Raw genomic sequence first — 23391 nt, 5'->3', positions numbered from 1 at the left:
TTGGTCGCAAATAGACAATGACCTCAAGCATACTTCCAAAGTAGTGGCAAAATGGCTTAAGGACAACAAAGTCAAGGTATTGGAGTGGCCATCACAAAGCCCTGACCTCAATCAATAACAACATTTGTGGGCAGAACTGAAAAAGCGTGTGCGAGCAAGGAGGCCTACAAACCTGACTCAGTTACACCAGCTCTGTCAGGAGGAATGGGCCAAAATTCACCCAACTTATTGTGGGAAGCCTGTGGAAGGCTTGGGTCAAACGCCGAAACGTTTGACCCAAGGTAAGCAAATTAAAGGCAATGCTAAATGAGTATGTAAACTTCTGACCCACTGGGAATGTGATGAAAGAAATAAAAGCTGAAATAACTTCAACTGTATGTATCTATGTGTATATATACAAAAACACATACACAGTTGAAGTCGGAAGTTTACATACACCTTAGCCAAATACATTTAAGCTACATTTTTCACAATTCCTGACATTTAATCCTAGTAACAATGCCCTGTTTTAAGGTCAGTTAGGATCACAACTTTATTTTAAGTGTCAGAATATGTCAGAATAATAGTAGATAATTATTTATTTCAGCTTTTATTTATTTCATCACATTTCCAGTGGGTCAGAAGTTTACATACATTCAATTGGTATTTGTAGTATTGACTTAATTTGCTTAACTTGGGTCAAACGTTTCAACGTTTGACCCAGGCCTTCCACAGGCTTCCCACAATAAGTTGGGTGAATTTTGGCCCATTCCTCCTGACAGAGCTGGTGTAACTGAGTCAGGTTGGTAGGCTTCCTTGCTCGCACACACATTTTCTGGAATTTTACAGGCTGTTTAAAGGCACTGTCAACTTAGTGTATGTAAACTTCTGACCCACTGGAATTGTGATACAAGTGAAATAATCTGTCTGCAAACAATTGTTAGAAAAATTTGTGTCACACACATAGTAAACGTACTAACCGACTTGACAAAACTATAGTTTAAGAAATTTGTGGAGTGGTTGAAAAATGAGTTTTAATGTCTCCAACCTAAGTGTATGTAAACTTCCGACTTCAACTGTATGTATGTATATATGTATGAGAGAGAACAGGTGTTCAAGTTAGTAGATGAAATGCAAAAGGCACTAAATGTACTACATTCCAGTTAAGACATCAAAAAGAAGCACAGGACACAGAGAAAAATTAAATCATATAGTGCATGTGGTCTTTGATACGCAGGACATAGTGCATGTTTTGCAACATAAGATATTATATAAACAAGCACCAAATTACACATGCTAATAACTACTACACAAATATACTAATACTGCACAAGCACGAGGCCGCAAGATAAGCGCCAGCATTTGATTCATTTTTAGGAATGTAGACTAACAATTACTTTTGCAGGACTAGTGGATGAGGCAGCTTTGGAAAACAGGAATGACACCTCCTCTAGCTCTCGTGTGATCAGAAGCATTTTGTCAACTGCAAAAATATACAGTTAAAAACACTAAAGCGCTACCCACTGGGCACAGATGTCACGTCAACATCTATTCCACATTGGTTCAATGTAATTTCATTGATTCAACCAGTGCCCCCAGTGGGTAAAGAATTAAAGGATTTTTAAGACGTGACAGTGTGAAGTATAGCATCAAGACAGAGCACCAGCCATGCTTTTTCAAACTAGTTGACAAAAATGACACACAATATCAAATTGAAATTCTGAAACACATAATTGATTATTTTGTTAAAACACCAAGAGATACTACCATTGACCAGAAAGGAATGAATTACAGTAACAAGCTCTAGATCTTACATGGTTAACTATCCATATGCATAGATGTTGTTTGGGGTAAGACTACTGCGTTCAAATATGGAAGGGATGAATACAGCATCTGAACTGATTATTAATGCATCGCTTCAATCAAACATGATTGAGAGGGAGTCATTGGAACAGAAACATTTGGCTTTTTAACGTAAAATAAGACTTGGAATGTCAACTTTTTTATATTAAAGCACAGTGATATATCAAAGTAGTTTTGTTAACGGAAGATATTTGGTCCATTGCTTCTGAAAGACGGAAGAGAAGATTTGATGATATTATCTCTCTCACATGATCACGTCAAACCTACATAATCTAAAACGGATGTTAAAACTAAAATGTGTCAAACGTGGTTATTGCCATGATTAGTTGTGGTTAGTTAATAAATTACATGCAAACAGTGTATAAATTTCTGTACAATAAAAACAATGTAAAAAATATAAATTTGTTTTGTATCATTGTTTCAGCTGAACAGTTCAGTTTCAAACCCAGTGGCAGGCAGTGTTTTAGTCATAGATATAACAATGCAATGTTAAATTCTACAGCACAATAAACAAACTGTACACTGAAGTAATTTCACCAAGAAGCTTTCCATGGCTGTGTACCAGAGTGATATTATATGGTGTTAATGTGATTGTTACCTTGTAAACATGTATACATGATTAGATGAAGGTAGCATGATTGCAGCCAAAACGGCAATGTATTTCAGGTATCCTATTCGATATCCAAACCCTATGTCTAAACCGTCAATTTAACATCCAAAATGTTGGACTGAGATGATTGTTAACATGTTATTAACCTGTATTGTAAAAAAACAACTTGAACCTATGTATTTTACAGTTACTAAGCATGCAGTTAATGTATTAAGTGTTTCTCTAATCTCTGTGTTGTATTGAAAGCATTGGTAGCATACATTTTGTATCACACACATGAACATGCAATAAATGCTTTCAGCAGACAAGGGTTTTTATGACACAAACAGAAATAGCATTCTAAACCGCATCAATCCCCCCCCTGTATTTAATCATTCCCCACCCACCCCAAAGCAGCGAGCGATGGTGGCCTTTCCCTTTTCGTCTCCAGTTCTCCCCCCACCCCCGTTTCAGTTTTTCCTTATGTCAGCGTAGACCACTGGCTCCATCTTGTGGAATGAGTTGGGGTTCTTGGTGCCCGAGTGATCCAACTGGGCGTATATCACCGGCCCCTGTTGTGATGAGCGGATGGATGGGTGGGGAGATATGGCAAAGGGGAAGAAGGAAAACAGTGTTAGTAACCATACTTGTTTCACTGGTTTTAACCGTCAAGTTCAAATGGCCGTGGGAAACGTAAACAGCTGTGGGATTTAGGTGGGGACAACTGCAGATAACAATGTCAAATAACAAAGACATATCAAAGCAGTGTTGTTAATGGAAGATAATTTGGCCCATTGCTTCTGAATGAAGCAAGATAAAAGCCTGTAACAATGCCAGATTGTTGCGCAAAAGAAAACATGTTTTTTCCTCCCATCTAGCACAGTTTGGGACTACATCTGGGCAGTGTGAGTGTGTAGAAGAAGAGGGCGCCATTTTCCTCTTGTCATCTTCAGGGTGTCATTTCTACCGACCACTGGGATCAAAGAATCACACACACACAAAAACGCATAAAAACTCAAAACATAGATAGGGCGAAAAACAACACACATACATCGGCCAAGTACAGTACAGCTTCATGTTTTGACTAACAGAGAAATGTGGTGGCGTTATCCTAGCCACCACAGATCTGACCTAACACGTCTCTTAATGTAATGAGCGAGAGGCACATTTCAAGACTGTCCCTCACAAGATCAACAAACTAAACCAATCGACCGCAAACAAAAGCCTCTCAGACACACAAAGATTAAAGGTTCTCCTTTTCCTAGACATAGGCCTACAATAGTGTTTGATAACGTCATCAGAGGACTCCCATGAACTTTCATAAGCAATGCATGACACCTTCATAGGCACTACATGAACATCTATACATGCTTATGTTACCTCGCCTCAGCTTTGCAAAACAGGATGCTGTGACACTCCAGCCAGTTGTTGACATAAGCATTTAGGGCTTAACCAGAATAATAGTGATCTCACGCATGACATCATTCAGTGGTCACCAATCCTGGTCCTGGAGAGCTACAGGATGTGTAGATTTTTGTTTCAGTCCAGCACCAAAACACCTGATTCCATTCATCAAGGTCTTCATGATTTGTTGAATCAGGTGGGTCACTTCTGGGCTAGAACAAAAGCCTGCTCCAGGCCCAGGGTTGGTGACCACTGATTTAGTAAGTCTGTAGAGCAAGGGTATCCGCCTCCAGTACTTGATGGCAGCAATGTCTATGGGTCTCTCCCTTAGACTTAAAGGGACATTACACTCCAATGCTTGTCAGATGTTTTCAGACCTCAAAAGTTGTCTAACATCAAGATGAGTCCACATGTCCACATCCCATGCCATTGGTTTTGCAGATCCAGCTATGCTTCAACCCCAAATGGATGGGAAAGACAAGTACCGCAAATCTGAAACTTTTATGGCAATTATTTTTTCATTGATTTTGGTTAGAGGCATATAGCTGGACCTACACAACAGATTGTCTGGGACATAGACTAATCTCAACGTTAGACTACTTTCGGGGTGAAAAAACATGACAAACTTGGATTTGAGTGTAATGGCCCTTTAAATGGATATTGGCAATGAGGCTCTTTATCTACTTCCCCAGAGTCAGATGAACTTGTGGATACCATGTTATGTATCTGTGTCAAGTATGAAGGAAGTTAGAGGTAGTTCCGTGAGCCAATGCTAACTAGCATTAGCGCAATGACTGAAAGTCTATGGGTATCTGCTAGTATGCTAGGGAGTGTGTCAACCTGGGTCTCATTCAGTAGGTTGAAAAGTCAACATTTTGTTACAATGTTCCCATTCAGAACACAACCCTGATTTCCAAAATCAGAAAGATGAAAAAGTAAAGGTAGACAACCAGACACTAAAGCCATCAAAGAGATCAGCTTAAAATCCTGTTCCAGCGTTTCAAATCAGTGTTTCAAATCAGTCCTCGGGACCCCAAGGGGTGCACGTTGTGTTTTTCGCCCCAACCACACAACTGATTCAAATGATCTAAATTTGATGATTAGTTGACTATTTGAATCAGCTGTGGACGTGGTTTGGGAAACCCTGGCCTATGCTGTAGTAGCTAGGTACTAGTCTGTTTTTGTTCTCTTGTCAACTACTTATGGAATAGTCATGCAAAATGTTGACTTGACAATGACAGCAATGGAGTTGGCAGGAGCACAAATAGATCTGGGAAAAGGCTAATGCTGTTGTGCATCTCAGCTCTAGTTAATTATTAGAGCTCTCTTCCCCTGTTTGTGTCCCCTGGGAGACAGTGGGTGTAGATGGTTGGTTTGAGTCACTCACTGTAGCGCCTACCTGGACCGGGGCGGAGGGGCTGCTACACCTGGAGCCCTCCAAGCTGGATTCGTGCTTCTTCCCCCCCGGGCGTGTGGCGTGGGAGCTCACACTCGCCACTGAAGTGCAGCTAGATTTTGCACCGGGGGAGGGGTTTACGAATCGGAGGTTTGTTTTTTGCAGTTCAGGAAGCGTTGGCGCACAGAGAAATGGGCGACATGGACACATACAGTAAGACACAGGAGAAGACATGGTAGACAGATACAAATGCAAATGAGAGATGGGCAGATTCCACATGAGTTATGCTGCACATTTTGAGATGACTGCTCCAAGTGGCTGGGAGGAGAGGTTGGCAGGAGTGACATACATGGGCAGATGCACTGTACTGGAAGATTAACAAGGCATGGATCTGTATGGGAACAAGGAGCTGATGCTTATAAATACAGTTGATCAGTTACTGCAGCTTTCCAAAAAACTAAGAAACAGCATTAACGTAACAAAAAAAACACTGACTTAAAAACAGTTACTATATCTAATAGACTGTGTGACAATAAATTGGCCAATAAGAGAAGAAATAAAGTTGATTAGGGAAAAACAACATTCTCCACCCCAATGAGATAACGATGTGATCACCCACTTGAAAGATTAGTGTTGTATGTTAGTCATACCAATGTCAATCAGTGGTCCAATAAACTCACATATTTTTTGGTCTCTTGGTTGTTTAACATTTTTATCAAAAGTAATATTGTCAATGTAATACTATCTTATATTGTTCTTGCACATAAATACTTGACTGAAGTACAGAACAGTTGATGTTTTATGCAACAGTAAATGGGGATCCTAATAAACAAAACTGAAACGCAAACATGGCACTCTCCGGAAGCAAATGTTGGCGCTGGTCAATAGTAGCGTACTATATTCCATTCTACCTGATAATTAAATGAGTCCCTGATTCAAAGGGAACAATGATAAAATGTAGTGGAATTGGCTTCAAAGTCCAGAGTTGAGTTTGAGGGATAGAGGATCAGGTCCCCCCTGTAATATTACTTATCGTTGTCTAAATGTAAAAACTGATCCTAGACTAGCTATCTTACGCGAGACACTTTATGAATATGGGCCTAGGTCTACAAAATATAAATTCATAGATTTTTAAAAATGTGATAGAAATTCAACTTACAACTGTGAGCATTTAGTTTGTGAGATTTTAAGAGCATGTGTCCAGTTACTTCATAAAGTATTCACACCCCTTGACTTTTGCCAAATTTGGATGTGTTAAAGCCTGATTTAACATGGATTAAATTGAGATTGTGTCACTGGCCTACACATAATACCCCATGCCAAAGTGGAATTGTGAAATGTCTTGCGCCAAAGCAAGCCTAAATAAGTCCAGGAGTAAACATTAGCTTATTGAGTCATAATAAGTTACATGGAAACAGTGTTTAACTTAATTTTTGACTGCATGCCTCATCTCTCTACCCTCTACCCCACACATACAGATCATTTTAAGGTCCCTCAGCTGAGCTGTACATTTCAAACACAGATTCAACGACAAATACCAGGGAGGATTTCCCCCCAAAATGATTTCAACATCACCACTTTATTTTAAGATTGTGAAATGTCAGAATAATAGTAGAGAATTATTTATTTCAGCTTTTATGTCTTTCATCACATTCCCACTGGGTCAGAAGTTTACATGCACTCAATAAGTATTTGGTAGCATTGCCTTGAAATTTTTTAACTTGGGTCAAACGTTTTGGGTAACCTTCCACAAGCTTCCCACAATAAGTTGGGTGAATTTTGGACCATTCCTCCTGACAGAGCTGGTGTAACTGAGTCAGGTTTGTAGGCCTCCTTGCTCGCACACGCTTTTTCAGTTCTGCCCACAAATTTTCTATAGGATTGAGGTCAGGGCTTTGTGATGGCCACTCCAATACCTTGACATTTGGAAGACCCATTTGTGACCAAGCTTTAACTGATGTCTTGAGATGTTGCTTTAATATATGCACATCATTTTCAATCCTCATGATGCCATCTATTTTGTGAAGTGCACCAGTCCCTCCTGCAGCAAAGCACCCCCACAACATGATGCTGCCAACCCCCATGCTTCAGAGTTGGGATGGTGTTCTTCGGCTTGCAAGCCTCCCCCTTTTTCCTCCAAACATAACGATGGTCATTATGGCCAAACAGTTCTATTTTTGTTTCATCAGACCAGAGGACATTTCTCCCAAAAGTAAAAACATTGTCCCCATGTGCAGTTGCAAACCGTAGTCTGGCTTTTTTATGACGGTTTTTGAGCAGTGGTTTCTTCCTTGCAGAGCAACCGTTTCCTCCAGCATCTTCACAAGGTCCGTTGCGGTTGTTCTGGGATTGGCACTTTTCGCACCAAAGTATGTTCATCTCTAGGAGTCAGAACACGTCTCCTTCCTGAGTGGTATGACAGCTGTATGGTCCCATGGTGTTTATACTTGCGTACTATTGTTTGTACAGATCAACGTGGTTCAGTCGTTTGGAAATTGCTCCCAAGGACGAACCAGACTTGTGGAGGTCTACAATTTTTTTTTTTTCTTGGCTGACTTCTTTTCATTTTCCCATGATGTCAAGCAAAGGGGCACTGAGTTTGAAGGTAGGCCTTGAAATACATCCACAGGTACACCTCCAATTGACTCAAATGATGTCAATTAGCCTGTCAGAAGCTTATAAAGCCGTGACACCATTTTCTGGAATTTTCCAAGCTATTTAAAGGCACAGTCAACTTAGTGTATATGTAAACTTCTGACCCACTGGAATTGTGATGCAGTGAATTATAAGTGAAATAATCTGTCTGTAAACAATTGTTGGGAAAATTACTTGTGTCATGCACAAAGTAGATGTCCAAACCAAATTGCCAAAACTATAGTTTGTTAATAAGAAATTTGTGGAGTGGTTGAAAAACAAGTTAATGACTGCAACCTAAGTGTATGTGAACTTCCGACTTCAACTGTATATACTGGAGTTGCTTACCAAGAGAACATTGAACGCTCCTGAGTGGCCTATTTACAGTTTTGGATTAAAAATGGCAAATCTTGAATATGGCTGTCTAGCTATGATCAACAACCAACTTGATATTTTAAGAATTTTAAAAAGAATGTGCAAATATTGTACAATCAAGGTGTGCAAAGCCCTTAAAGACCCAGAAAAACTCAGCTGTAATCCCAGCCAAAGGAGATTCTAACATGTTTTGATGTGAATACTTATGTAAATTTAATTGAACAAATGTCTAAAAACATGTTTTCACTTTGCATTATGGGGTATTGTGTGTAGATGTGTGAGAAATAGGGCTGTTCACTACAAAAAAACAAAAACAATTGTTTAACCGAGTCTGTTCTCTCGACCAATTGATTGGTCAAAATTTTAAAGAGTGTATTTTTCCATATTTTTTATTTATTTTATTTTATTTATTTCACCTTTATTTAACCAGGTAGGCAAGTTGAGAACAAGTTCTCATTTACAATTGCGACCTGGCCAAGATAAAGCAAAGCAGTTCGACAATATATATAGAGATATATAGACACGCCCTATGTTTGAATATAATAAACTATATGTGGACTACTGAGCTTGTCTGATGCTTTAAGCACTGCGATTAAAAATAAGGACACACAAATTACTAAAGAGGGTAGCAGAGATTAATATAGCCTGTTCCCGACCCGACGCTCCTGAAGTTGCCGGTAATAGGCTACACCAGCTGTTGGCAACCTTTTCCATTTGGGAAGTAAATCGGACCATTTCTACTGATCTGCGTGTCAGTTATGATTTTCATATGCACATTTTCATGTTAGTTTAATTTATAATAAAGTCTTCATATCTCAAAATCAATGTCATGTGGTTAATCAAAATTATATATCTAAATGACAATACAAATCTAAAAGTAACTTCTATTGCCAGCATGTAAAAATAGCCTACATAAAGCCAACAAATAAAAACATTGCAGCCTGCAGCTATAAAATATCATGATAAAAATAAATATCCTATAAATCACATTGGCTCCGCATGGCCTGTCTGCAAGGAACTTGAAACATTGTATCAACTATCAACTATTAACTTGGTCCGGCCAAATGCTCATGCTAGCAAACTTGCAACATAGAAAATATTCTGGGCCCTCACTCCAGTGATCTCGGGACAGACACAGATGTAGGCTATTTGAGCAAGGGATAAGTAATCAGGTAGGCCTATTTTATGACGTTTCCACCAGATCGGAGATAGCTGGAAAGATTTTACAAATAGGCTACATTGAGGAAATATTGTCAGCTCCACAGTGATGGTGAGTTAAGATAATCAGAAATCCCAAAATGGGCACATTTATAAGCCTACATTTGTGCGCAGGGCAGGTAGCCTAGGCCTACTTCTATGCGTAATCAGGTGTGTCTCCTTACTCAAGATCGACAGGAGCGCTCCAAACAAAAGACAATTAATAAATTGACAACTCGTAAATTGTCACGTCCTGACCATAGAAAGCCTGTATTTTCTATGGTAGAGTAGGTCAGGGCGTGACTAGGGGTTTTAGTCTAGTTTATTATTTCTATGTTGGGGTTTGTGTACGACTCCCAATTAGAAGCAGCTGGTAATCGTTGTCTCTAATTGGGGATCATACTCAAGTTGCATTTTTCCACCTGTGGGTTATGGGATATTGTTTATGTTTAGTTGCCTGTTAGCACTGCATTGTTAGTCACGTTTCGTTTATTCTATATTGTTTTGTTTTTTCTAAGTTCAACTGTCTAAATAAATATGTGAAACTCTACATACGCTGCGCCATGGCCCGTCTATACTAACGAACATGACATAAATGAAATAAACCAAGTTTAGCCTAGGTTGTGCGCTCTGCAAACAATGTGTTCACTACAATGACAACGGTAAACCAGTAATAATAATAATAAATTGAATGCATTAACAGAAACGAACGTATCCAAACACAGTGTAGATGAGAAATTGAGAATTTACAATAAATGTACTACTGGTAATACTGGTGTGCCATCCGAGGCCTCCACAATGGATTAGTCCACTCAGACAGGTGTCTCATGTCCCATAACTGTTTTTACACATATTTGCTACTGCTCGACTAAAATGTATCTTGGTCGACCAAACCATCGACCAGTTGACTAAATGGTGTCAGCCCTAGTAAGAACCCCCCCAATTTAATCAATTTTGAATTCAGGCTGTGACACAACAAATGTGGAATAAGTCAAGGGGTATGAATATTTTCTGAAGGCAATGTATATTGTTCAGGAGGTAGCGTTAGAGGAAACAGGAGAGCCATATGACAGTGAAACAGAATAGGAAGGGGTTAGTGGTCAGTAATGGATGAGTGACATGTGAGTGGCAGACAACGACATGAACATTAGATGACAAGCCAAGCTTAACGGCGCACCTATTTTTTAAAAATCCGTCACTGTGGGCATTGACAGACAGATCTTGGAAAGCAAAATCTCTGGTCTTTTGACGTGCGACATCGTTGTCAATTGAGTCGTGCGACACTCTCGAATTGAGTCTAGAAGATGGATCATTTTTTTAACACTGCAATCAAAACTATCCATTTGAATATAATGTGATATGAAAAAAAATATCACACCTTGGTGTTTTATACCCATTAAATCATTGCATCTATCTTAAGGGTGTTTTCATAATTGTACTATTCCGTTAGTCAGCACCCCTACTTATTTGGGTGTGCGTCAAATCATGCTTAATATTAGGCCTAGGTCAAGAAAAACCTTGTAACTAATCATGTGAATCAGAGCGAAGAGAGAGCAGTGTCTACGCTTGGCATTTAGCCACCCTCTAAACACCTTCCTGTCAGAGATAGCATGACTTCCTCCACTCAGGTCTCGAATGGTAAACCTGGAGCACCCATTTGAGCTAAGCAGATCTGACACCTACTAGGTCAGAAAGTAATTCATCATGGTTATAGGGCATTTACAAGTGCCGCTGGTACAGTCTAATCCCACATAGCCAACACACACACTGGAAAATCCAGTCGCGTCTTTCTGAGTTTTAATGAATATATAATAATAACATATGCCATTAAGCAGGCGCTTTTATCCAAAGCGACTTACAGTCAAGCGCGCATACATATTTTTACGTAGTGGTGGTCCCGGGAATCTAACCCGCTATCCTGACGTTGCAAACTCCATGCTCTACCATTGAACGTTATTTCCAACACAAAATGTTTTCATAGAAAACATGTTATTTTCTATTCCAAGAGAGAGGACACATGCGACAATCGCAGCCATTGTAACTCAACCCCCATAACCCATGCAGTGGAGTTAGGGCTAAGTGTTAAGGTCTGATGACTAAGAACGTTAGTGTGCGTGTGTCAGTTGGTGACTCAGAGACATGCCAGGGGGAGGTCAGGAAGAAGAGAGATTCAGGCAGGCCCCACAACCAAAGAGGCCATGAAAACATTTATTGAAAGTAGAGCTCCATTCACTGCAAGGGTTGCTTTCAGAAAAAGACAACTAATTTCTGAGATGCAGTTCCTTTTGATTGACCTCATCAAGAGCCATTAACTGCATGCAGTAAACTGGTTTTTGACAGAGCCAAGTAGTCTTTGCACACAAAACATATCACAACGATAGAACGGTTTCCGGTGTGATTTCATTTGTTTCATCAAATATTTAATATTGCATTTATTGATGCCCCCTAAAATACTCTACAGATACTGATGGTCAGGTGTAATGATTGATACTGACCAAAGTCCAGATATTAAAGTTATCTACTACCCTGATGGTTATACAAGGGAGGATGCCTTACCCTTCGTATTCATGACTGGTTTGATGCCTCTTGATGATCAGGCAGGTAACAACAGCGATGAGAATGAGCCCGATGACAGCACCACACACGGCGCTCACTATGACAGCCGTGCTGTTCTGAGGGAGAGACTCTGCAAAACAAGGCAACGTAAGCATTGAAAGATAATTGTAATGTTGTATGACAAAGTCACAGCTGTGCCAATACTGCCAGTTCAATGTTTGAGGCATTATATCAGTGTTAAAATGCTTAATCTCTTGTATGAGTGTTTCTTAACCCCTGGTTAAGATATTGTTAAATCGCTCAGTTGGCAGTTTTTATTCCAAGTCATCCTTCAATGTGAGAGCATGGTCACTTCCTACTGAAAATTTACTTGAGTGTTGCTGTACTGTTGTGAATCCATTTGCAAGTTTACCTTTGATGACGACTTTGAGCTGTGTCTGAGCGGCGGTGACAGATATGTCAGGCGGGTTAATCACGGCACACGAGTAGGTGCCGTTGTCGTTGAACTGCGCCTCAATTAAATGGACAGAGGCGTCTTTTTTGTTCAGATCTCCCGCCCATTTCACCCTGTCTTTGAATTGAGCCACGCTCCCTGGGTAGTGCTTGCCAGAAGTGTAATAGAAAATCTAAAAAAAATAATTAAAAAAGACATTAGAAAAAAACGATATAAGACTGACTTAAGAGAAAATATATCGTTGAAGAATTGCACACAATGTAAGAGTCCGAAATGGCAACCTATTCCCCTTATAGTGCACTACTTTTGACGGTGCCCATGGGGCTCTGGTCAGAAGTATTATACTAGGCTATATAGGGAATAGTGTGCCATTTGGGACATAGTCATTGGCTAAGGACTCATAATAGAAATGGGAAAGACAAGCAAACAGGTTTAACCATTGTAAGCTTTTGGCTTACCTACATCACTGGGCACTTTTGCCAAGCAACAGCAAATCTTCCCCTGATACTCTGTATTATGTTCGTATCTGCTACTGTACCAAACTGATGGCTGATTTTGTTTAGCGTGTACATGACAGGCGGATATCCTCAATAGTAAATTTGTTTAAAAGATGGGAGGGACAGATAGCTGTGTGGACTAGTGTGGGTGTCGGTGACTCCCTCTCCAACTGAACACTGTTACGAGGCCGAATACAAGTGCATCATTACGAGCAAGATGAGCCAGCTAGCTAGATCTCTAGGGGAGGGAAATGGGAATAGGGGTAAAAGTTCTGCTTCTTCCTGCCATTTCCATACAAATCCCAGCAATGCAAAAAATACATTGCCTTCAGTAATTATTCACACCTCCTGACTTTTTCCACATTTTGTTGTGTTAAATAAAAAAATGGGATTTTTCTTTTTTTGTCAACAATCTACACAAAATACTCTAATGTCAAAGTGGAAGAAACATTTTTCTTTACAAATGTTAGAATTTGTGAAGTATTCAAACCTGTAAGTCAATATATATACACATTTTATTTATTTATTTTATTTTATCACTTATGGCAGCAATTACAGCTGTGAGTATTTCTAGGTATGCCTCTAAGAACTTTGCACACCTGGATTGTACAATATTTGCACATTATTCTTTCAATTCTTCAAGCTCTGTCAAGTTGGTTGTTGATCATAGTTCGAAAGCCATTTTCAGGTCTTGCCATAGATTTTCAAGCCGATTAGGTCAAAACTGTAACTAGGCCACTCAGGAACATATAATGTAATCTTGGTAAGCATCTCCAGTGTATATTTGGCCTTGTGTTTTCGGTTATTGTTCTGCTGAAAGGTGAATGCCTCCCAGTGTCTGTTGGAAAGCAGACAACCAGGATTTTGCCTGTGCTTAGCTCTATTACATTTATTTTTATCCTAAAAAAACTCCCTAGTCCTTGCCAATGACAAGCATACCCATAACATGATGAAGCCACCGCAATGCATGAACATATGAAGAGAGGAACTTCCCCAAACAACGCTTTGTATTCAGGACATTCAGTTAATTTCTTAGACACATTTTTAGCAATTTTACTTTAGTGCTTTATTGAAAACAGGGTGGATGTTTTGGATATTTTAAAATCTGTACAGGTGTCCTTTTCCCTCTGTCGATCAACTGTTGTTGATCCATCCTCAGTTCTCTCTTTTAAGTGTGCTCTCTCTAATTATCTCTCTCTCTCGGAGGACCTGAGCCCTAGGACCATGCCTCAGGACTACCTGACATGATAACTCCTTGCTGTCCCCAGTCCACCTGGCCGTGCTGCTGCTCCAGTTTCAACTGTTCTGCCTTATTATTGGCCCATGCTGGTCATTTATGAACATTTGAACATCTTGGCCATGTTCTGTTATAATCTCCACCCGGCACAGCCAGAAGAGGACTGGCCACCCCACATAGCCTGGTTCCTCTCTAGGTTTCTTCCTAGGTTTTGGCCTTTCTAGAGAGTTTTTCCTAGCCACCGTGCTTCTACACCTGCATTGCTTGCTGTTTGGGGTTTTAGGCTGGGTTTCTGTACAGCACTGAGATATCAGCTGATGTACGAAGGGCTATATAAATACATTTTATTTGATTTTATTTCACAGCCATTAAACTCTGTAAAAGTTTGAAGACGCCATTGGCCTAATGGTGAAATCCCTGAGCGGTTTCTTTACTTTCCGGCAACTGAAATAGGAAGGACACCTGTATGTTTGCAGTGACGGGGTGTATTAATACACCATCCAAAGAGGTATTGATAACTTCACCATGCTCAAAGGGAAATTCTAGGTCTGCTTTTTTCTATTTTCTTTTACCCATCTACCGGCTACGAATGTTTATTGCATTGTTTTATTTCTGCCTTTTCTATTCCAGACATTCTGAAATTCACTAAAGCATATCATGTATGTAACTTATGAGGCATTGGACAACCTCCCTGGTCTTTGTGGTTGAATCCATGTTAGAAATTCACTGCTCAACCTTACAGATAATTGCATGTGGGGTACAGAGATGAGGTAGTCATTCAAAAATAATGTTAAACACTGTTATTGCACACAGAGTGAGTCCATGCAACTTATGTGACTTGTTAAGCAAATGTTTGCACCTGGACTTATTTAGGCTTGTCATAACAAAGGGGTTGAATACTTAGTGACTCAAAACATTATAGCTTTTCATTTTTAATTCATTTGTAAAATAATACCTAAAAACTTAATTCTACTTTGACATTACGGAGTATTGTGTGTGTGGTCCAGTGACAAAATCTCAATTGAATACAATCAAGTTTAAAAGATATGACTTTCAAAATACAGAAATACAAAAAGTTGTATATCTTTTAAACTTTATTGCTGACATGAAACACATTTGGGACTATATCAACAACAGACTAATGAAACAAATACCAAATGATTGTTTTTGGGTTAAGTTGGGAGAAACATGAACTGGAAGGAGGCAGATGGTCAGGAAGAAGTTGCCTATAACATAACGCAACCCTCCTCAGGCTAATGTCCTTCCATTGGACCAGTCACAAACACACGCACACATACTCCCTAGGTCTTTTCTGTCGCAGTGGGCCTTTGTAAGAGGAAAAATGTTGTGCTCGAACACTCCTCGTGGAAGATCTGAGAGAAACTTCTTGGGAGTTGTTCATAGACCCAGAGAAAGTAATCACTCACGGAAACAGCGCTTCCGGGGTCGGATCCCGTTGGACGAAACGACCAGGTGACTGTGGCTGCGCTGCTGATCACTTCCCTGGATTTGAAGGAACACTTGAGGATCCCCGTGGTGCCATTCTCAACCAGCACCTCCGCCGGGGCATACAACTCTATGGCCGCTGTTAGATTTGTACCTGTTGATAAAGAACCAACATTTAATTTGTTGCTTAATGTATTGAAAATTGAAAAGCCGGGAGGGCATTGGGGCAATATAATAGAGGTCGACTGATTATGATTTTTCAACGCCGATACTGATTATTGGAGGACCAAAAAAAGCAGATACCGATTAAATCAGCCAATTGTATTTATTTATAATAATGACAATTACAACAATACTGAATGAACACTTATTTTAACTTAATATAATACATCAATAAAATCAATGTAGACTCACATAAATAATGAAACCTGTTCAATTTGGTTTAAATAATGCAAAAATAAAGTGTTGGAGAAGAAAGTAAAAGTGCAATATGTGCCATGTAAAAAAGCTAATGTTTAAGTTCCTTGCTCAGAACATATGAAAGCTGGTGGTTCCTTTAAACATGAGTCTTCAATATTCCCAGGTAAGAAGTTTTAGGTTGTAGTTATAGGAATTATAGGACTATTTCTCTCTATACCATTTGCAGTTTATATACCTTTGACTATTGGATGTTCTTATAGGCACTTTAGTATTGCCAGTGTAACAGTATAGCTTCCGTCCCTCTCCTCGCCCCTACCTGGGCTCGAACCAGGGACACATCGACAACAGCCACCCTTGAAACATCGTTACCATCGCTCCACAAAAGCCTCTGCAAGGGGAACAACTACTTCAAGGTCTCAGAGCGAGTGACATCGCCGATTGAAACGCTATTAGCGCGCACCCCGCTAACTAGCTAGCCATCTCACATCGGTCACACCAGCCTAATTTCGGGAGTTGATAGGCTTAGTCATAAACAGCTCAATGCTTGAAGCACAGCGAAGAGCTGCTGGCAAACGCACAAAAGTGCTGTTTGAATGAATGCTTACGAGCCTGCTGCTGCCTACCACCGCTCAGTCAGACTGCTCTATCAAATCATAGACTTAACAGAACACACACAAATACGAGCCGCCTTAGGTCATTAATATGGTCAAATCCGGAAAGTATCATTTCGAAAACAAAACATTTATTCTTTCAGTGAAAGGAATTGTTCCGTATTTTATCTAACGAGTGCCATCCATAAGTCTAAATATTCCTGTTACATTGCACAACCTTCAATGTTATGTCATAATTATGTAAAATTCTGGCAAATTAGTTCGCAACGAGCCAGACGGCCCATACTGTTGTATACACCCTGACTATGCGTGCAATGAACGCAAGAGAAGTGACAATTTCCCTAGTTTAATATTGCCTGCTAACCTGGATTTATTTTAACTAAATATGCAGGTTTAAAAATATACACTTCTGTGTATTGATTTTAAGAAAGGCATTGATGTTTATGGCAACGATTATGCTTTTTTCGCAAATGCGCTTTTGTTAAATCATCCCCCGTTTGGAGAAGTTGGCTGTCTTTGTTAGGAAGAAAGTCTTCACACAGTTCGCAACGAGCCAGGCGGCGCAAACTGCTGCATACACCCTGACTATGCGGGCACAGAACGCAAGAGAAGTGACACAATTTCCCTAGTTAAAAGAAATTCATGTTAGCAGGCAATATTAACTAAATATGCAGGTTTAAAAATATATAGACTTGTGTATTGATTTTAAGAAAGGCGTTGATGTTTATGGTTAGGTACACATTGGTGCAACGACAGTGCTATTTTCATGAATGCGCTTGTTAAATCACCAGTTTGGCGAAGTACGCTATGATTCAATGATAAATTAACAGGCACCGCATCGATTATATGCAACGCAGGAAAAGCTAGATAAACTAGTAATATCATCAGCCATGTGTAGTTAACATAATCACTAGTTAAGATTGATTGTTTTTTATAAGATACGTTTAATGCTAGCTAGCACCTTACCTTGGCCCCTTGCTGCACTCGCATAACAGGTAGTCAGCCTGCCACGCAGTCTCCTCGTGGAGTGCAATGTAATCGGCCATGATCGGTGTCAAAAAACTGCAGATTACAATTATGAAAATTTGAAATTGGCCCTAATTAAATCGGCCATTCCGATTAATCGGTCGACCTCTACTATATAGCCACTTAAATGTATAGCTTACATCAAAGCCTTGATGCTTTATAGTTGCTAGGCTTAAGACATGTTCAGCTATCAGAAAATAAGGAAAGCCACATTTCCAATGAAATCAAATTTTATTGGTCACATACACATGGTCAGCAGAAGTTATTGAGAGTGTAGCGAAATGCTTGTGCTTCTCGTTCCGACAGTGCTGTAATCTAACAGTTCCACAACAACTACCTAATACACACACATCTAAGTAAAAGGGATGGAATAAGAATATATACATATAAATACATGGATGAGCGATGACTGAGCGGCATAGGCAAGATGCAATAGACGGTATAAAATACAGTATATACATAAGAGAAGAGTAATGTAAGATATGTAAACATTATTAAAGTGACCAGTGATCCATTTATTAAAGTGGCCAATGATTTAATGTCTGTATGTAGGCAGCAGCCTCTGTGTTAGTGATGGTTGTTTAACAGTCTGATGGCCCTGAAATAGAAGCTGTTTTTCAGTCTCTCGGTCCCAGCTTTGATGCACCTGTACTGACCTTGCCTTATGGATGGTAGCGGGGTGTACAGGCAGTGGCTCAGGTGGTTGTTATCCTTGATGATCTTTTTGGCCTTCCTGTGGCATCGGGTGCTGTAGGTGTCCTGGAGGGCAGGTAGTTTGCCCCCGGTGATGTGTTGCGCAGAACACACCACTTTCTGGAGAGCCTTGTGGTTGTGGGTGGTGCAGTTGTTGTACCAGGCCGGTGATACAGCCCGACAGGATGTTCTCGATTGTGCATCTGTAGAAGTTTGTGAGGGTTTTGGGTGACAAGCCAAATTTCTTCAGCCTCCTGAGGTTGAAGAGGCGCTATTACGCCTTCATCACACTGTGTGGGTGGACCATTTCAGTTTGTCTGTGATGTGTACGCAGAGGAACTTAAAACTTTCCACCTTCTCCACTGCGGTTCCGTTGATGTGGATAGGGGGGTGCTCCCTCTGCTGTTTCATGAAGTCAACGATCATCTCCTTTGTTTTGTTGACATTGAGTGAGAGGTTATTTTCCTGACACCACACTCCGAGGGCCCTCACCTCCTCCCTGTAGGTGGTCTTGTCGTTGTTGCTTATCAAGCCCACTACTGTTGTGTCGTCTGCAAACTTGATGATTGAGTTGGAGGCGTGCATGGCAACGCAGTCATGGGTGAACAGAGAGTACAGGAGGAGACTGACCACGCACCCTTGTGGGGTCCCAGTGTTGAGGATCAGCTAAGATGTTTCCTTCCTTCACCAGGTAGCGGGTGGCCCGTCAGAAAGTCCAGGACCCAGTTGCACAGGGCAGGGTTGAGACCCAGGGCCTTAGGCTTAATGATGAGCTTGGAGGGTACTATGGTGTTGAATGCTGAGCTGTAGTCAATGAACAGCATTCTTACATAGGTATTCCTCTTGTCCAGATGGGATAGGGCAGTGTGCAGTGTGATGGCGATTGCATTGTCTGTGGACCTATTGGGGCAGTAAGCAAATTGAAGTGGGTCTAGGGTGGCAGGTAAGGTGGAGGTAATATGATCTTTGAATGGTCTCTCAAAGCACTTCATGATGACAGAAGTGAGTGCTACGGGGCATTAAGTTCAGTCATTAAGTTCAGTTATCCTTGCCTTCTTGGGTACAGGAACAATGGTGGCCATCGAGAAGCATGTGGGGACAGCAGACTGGGATAGGGAGAGATTGAATATGTCCGTAAACACACCAGCCAGCTCGTCTGCGCATGCTCCGAGGACGCGGCTAGGGATGGCGTCTGGGCCGGCAGCCTTGCGAGGGTTAACACTTTTAAACATCTTACTCACGTCGGCCACGGAGAACAAGAGGCCCGCAGTCCTTGGTTGTAGGCCACGTCGATGGCACTGTATTATACTCAGTGGGCAAAGATGGTGTTTAGTTTATCTGGAATCAAGACATCGGTGTCCGTGACTGGTTTTCTTTTTGTAGTCCGTGACTGCCTGTAGACCCTGCCACATACATATCGTGTCTGAGGAGGGCCTTGTATGCATCGCGGAAGTTAGAGTAGCAGTGATCCAGTGTATTGCTCGCATGAGAGCTACAATCAATATGCTGATAGAATTTAGGTAGCCTTGTTCTCAAATCTGCTTTGTTAAATTCCCCGGCTACAATAAATGCAGCCTCAGGATATATGGTTTCAAGTTTGCATCAAGTCCAGTGAAGTTCCTTGAGGGCTGTTGTGGTATCGGCTTGAGGGAGGATATACATGGCTGTGACAATAACCGACAAGAATTCTCTTGGGAAATAATATGGTCGACATTTGATTATGAGGATTTCTAGGTCAGGTGAACAAAAGGATATCAGTTCCTGTGTGTTGTTACGATTCGTGATTCGTTAATCATGAAGCATACACCCCCGCCCTTCTTCCCAGAGAGATGTTTATTTATGTTGGCGCGACATTTGCTTCTTAATCTATGCTGTTAACTAGATTGGCATAGGTAAATTCAGGTTGGTCATCAGAGTTCTGTACCTATTTGGCAACATCTTCTCCATTTAGAAAGAGCCAGGTCAGGGAGGAAGGCATGCAGTGTGACAAAAACATGCTGACAGCATAGAATGCAATAATAAAACAGGTGGACCCTTTCCCTTAAAGCCTTTGAATTTCAACCCAAAACAGACTGGGCAAACAACACACAAATGGAAACCAAGTCCATTGGAAGCATATTATATATTATTGTTGTATCTCAAAAGTGTAGTAGACCACAAATGATGCGCTACAATAATCATGTCTCAGATTTTATAACTTCTTATAAAAAATTAAATGAGCTAAGTAAAATATGTTTAACTTGCTGTCCACAGACTATGAATCCGTCATATTTAGCCAATAAGTAGGCCAATTCTTACACATGACAAAACAATAGATTCAGAAATGTTTAGTTAATTATGTGAACAACACGTGACACGTTTCACAACAACAGGCGCTTCCTCGCGTCCCTGTGTATTTTGATATTCTTTGGTTTTATGTTCGGTAGCTAGGTTAGCATTCCTAGCTAGCTACCAACAAACTAAGCTAACCAGACCCTAAGTCAAGAATGTAACTAGCTAGCTAACTGGCACTCTATAGTTCATAGATACATCACACACACCTTGATTTGAAATACGACTATCGTACCAAGTCACGCACAACTAGCTAACTATCGTATATTTAGCTAGCCAGTTAACTAATGCATAATTTGCTAGCGGCTAGTTAGCATGCAAACTACTATAGCTACTGGCTAGCTAACAACTATAGCGATCATGTTATTAGCTTCTTTTAAAAGGTATACAGTAAGTTACTTACCGAAAAAGAGACATAACGTTATTCCATATAGTAAAACACAATTGCACGCGAGGTTTCTCCTCCTTAGCTCCATAATTTAGAACGCATCAATATCTCCCCCTCCCTGTTTTTTGGTCCAACATTAGCCAACGTTCAGCTGCTCAATGCACCCTCCTCCTGTGTGTAAAAAAATCACACAGGAAAACGCACTAGCATGACTGGAAAGACGATGACATTTAATGTGCACTCGATTTATCTCACGCGGAGCACCAGACGGTAAAGTTGCTTTAAAATCCCATGCACCAAAGTGGAAACACCACATTCGCACGTGATCTGAAGTAAATAGAGTTCACCTTCTCCCACATTGATTATTGGCAGTCATCTCAGTTCCAATGATGAAACTATGTAATCATTCATTAATTACAGTTAAAGAAAATCAAGTTCGAGAACATGGAAGAAGTTCGACATTACATAATTTTCCTGACGTGTTAAATTAAATCTCTGGTAAAACTGCCATCCTGTGGGGACAAATGCATTACATCCATCCAGTTTTCAGTGGCCTCAACAAGCCTGCAGCGATCGAGGCACCTCTGGAATCTTACATAGATTTGCAATATACTGTATATGCAGTGGCGATTTTAGCATGTAAATCATGGTGGCGCAAACTCAAAGCTACTACACAACACTAAACAAATCAATAATTGCACTATAACGGTGACAAACAGTCAGCCACTGATTCCTTCCAAACCACTCATTGTTGAATTTTCGATTTCAAACTTTTTGTGTAACTTTTTGTGTAATACATTTCAAAAGTGCTGAACAAATCGTTATATTGACAACGTCCATCCTAGCTCACTAATTTCTTAATCGAAATGACAGATTGTCACTTATCTTCTTGTCGTTTGCTTATTCCATAGTTTGAACATCTCAATTGTCAGTAGAAACTACATTTGTTTAAGCAAGTCCGCCATATCAGCTATGTTTGAAAAAAAAAGTCAGTAAATGAGGCTGAATTAACTGGTACCTGTCACGCCCTGACCTTAGAGATCCTTATTATTCTCTATGTTTGGTTAGGTCAGGGTGGGACTCGGGTGGGAAAGTCTATGTTTTCTATTTCTTTGTTTTGGCCGAGTGTGGGTCTCTAATTGGGGATCATATATAAGTTGTCATTTTCCTTTTGCGTTTTGTGGGATCTTGTTTTCTGTTTAGTGTCTGTACCTGACAGAACTGTGCATGTTCGTTTTCACTTTTGTTATTTTGTTTGAGTGTATTTTTTAAAATAAAAATCATGAACACTCCCTCTGATCTCAAGACACAGAGAACGATTGGTTCTAGTTTACAGGAACAGACAGTAAATTACAACACCATATGTACAGGGCTGCTTGTACCACTGAGGATGTGGAAAGGTGATAGTGCTTGTGTGTGGTTGTCCTATAGGAGGAAGCAGAGTGCCGTTAATATCAGGAAAAGCATGTTTGGTGTTCGCCAAAAGGCATGTGGGAGACTCCCCAAACATATGGAAGAAAGTACTCTGGTCAGATGAGACTAAAATTGAGCTTTTTGGCATCAAGGAAAACGCTATGTCTAGCGCAAACCCGACACCTCTCATCACCCCGAGAACATGCTGTGGGGATGTTTTTCATCGGCAGGGACTGGGAAACTGGTCAGAATTGAAGGAATGATGGATGGCACTAAATAGAGGGAAATTATTGAGGGAAACCTGTTTCAGTCTTCCAGAGATTTGAGACTGGGACGGAGGTTCACCTTCCAGCAGGACAATGACACTAAGCATACTGCTAAAGCAACACTCGAATGGTTTAAGGGGAAACATTTAAATGTCTTGGAATGGCCTAGTCAAAGCCCAGACCTCAATCCAATTGAGAATCTGTGGTATGACTTAAAGATTGATGTACACCAGCGGAACCCATCCAATTTGAAAGAGATTAAGCAGTTTTGCCTTGAAGAATGGGCAAAAATCCCACTGGCTAGATGTGCCAAGCTTATAGAGACATACCCCAAAAGACTTGCAGCTATAATTGCTGCAAAAGGTGGCTCTACAAAGTATTGACTTTGGGGGGTGAATAGTTATGCACGCTCAAGTTGTCTGTTTTTTTTGTTGGTCTTATTTCTTGTTTGTTTCACAAATACACACATTTAGCATCTTCAAAGTGGTAGGCATTTTGTGTATGTCAAATGATACAAACCCCCCAAAAATCCATTTTAATTCCAGGATGTAAGGCAACAAAATAGGAAAAATGTCAAGGGGGTGAATACTTTCGCAAGCTACTGTATAGAATGACA

General features: G+C 40.4%; 1 protein-coding gene across 2 annotated transcripts; it reads right to left on the bottom strand.

Annotated features, from left to right (window-relative positions):
- Positions 1-1175: 1175 nt before the first annotated feature.
- Positions 1176-21462, bottom strand: LOC115136115 (myelin protein zero-like protein 1). 2 transcript variants are annotated; one of them, XM_029671556.2, is made up of 6 exons: positions 21112-21462; positions 15609-15781; positions 12406-12619; positions 11994-12123; positions 5223-5343; positions 1176-3003 (listed from the first exon to the last, which is right to left on the bottom strand). In XM_029671556.2, exons 1-6 carry the CDS (start codon positions 21182-21184, stop codon positions 2902-2904), a joined length of 813 nt encoding a protein of 270 aa, XP_029527416.1. In that variant the 5' UTR covers positions 21185-21462; the 3' UTR covers positions 1176-2901. The 2 variants fall into 2 exon arrangements, with proteins under 2 accessions (XP_029527416.1, XP_029527417.1); XM_029671557.2 differs by having other exon boundaries at positions 5235-5343; positions 21112-21459.
- Between the last annotated feature and the right edge of the window lie 1929 nt (positions 21463-23391).

The sequence above is a fragment of the Oncorhynchus nerka genome, linkage group LG10 (assembly GCF_034236695.1).
Source record: "Oncorhynchus nerka isolate Pitt River linkage group LG10, Oner_Uvic_2.0, whole genome shotgun sequence".
In the NCBI taxonomy this organism is placed as follows: Eukaryota; Metazoa; Chordata; class Actinopteri; order Salmoniformes; family Salmonidae; genus Oncorhynchus; species Oncorhynchus nerka.
Note: the sequence above shows the minus strand (reverse complement) of the source record. Positions and strands in the feature narration are given on the sequence as shown.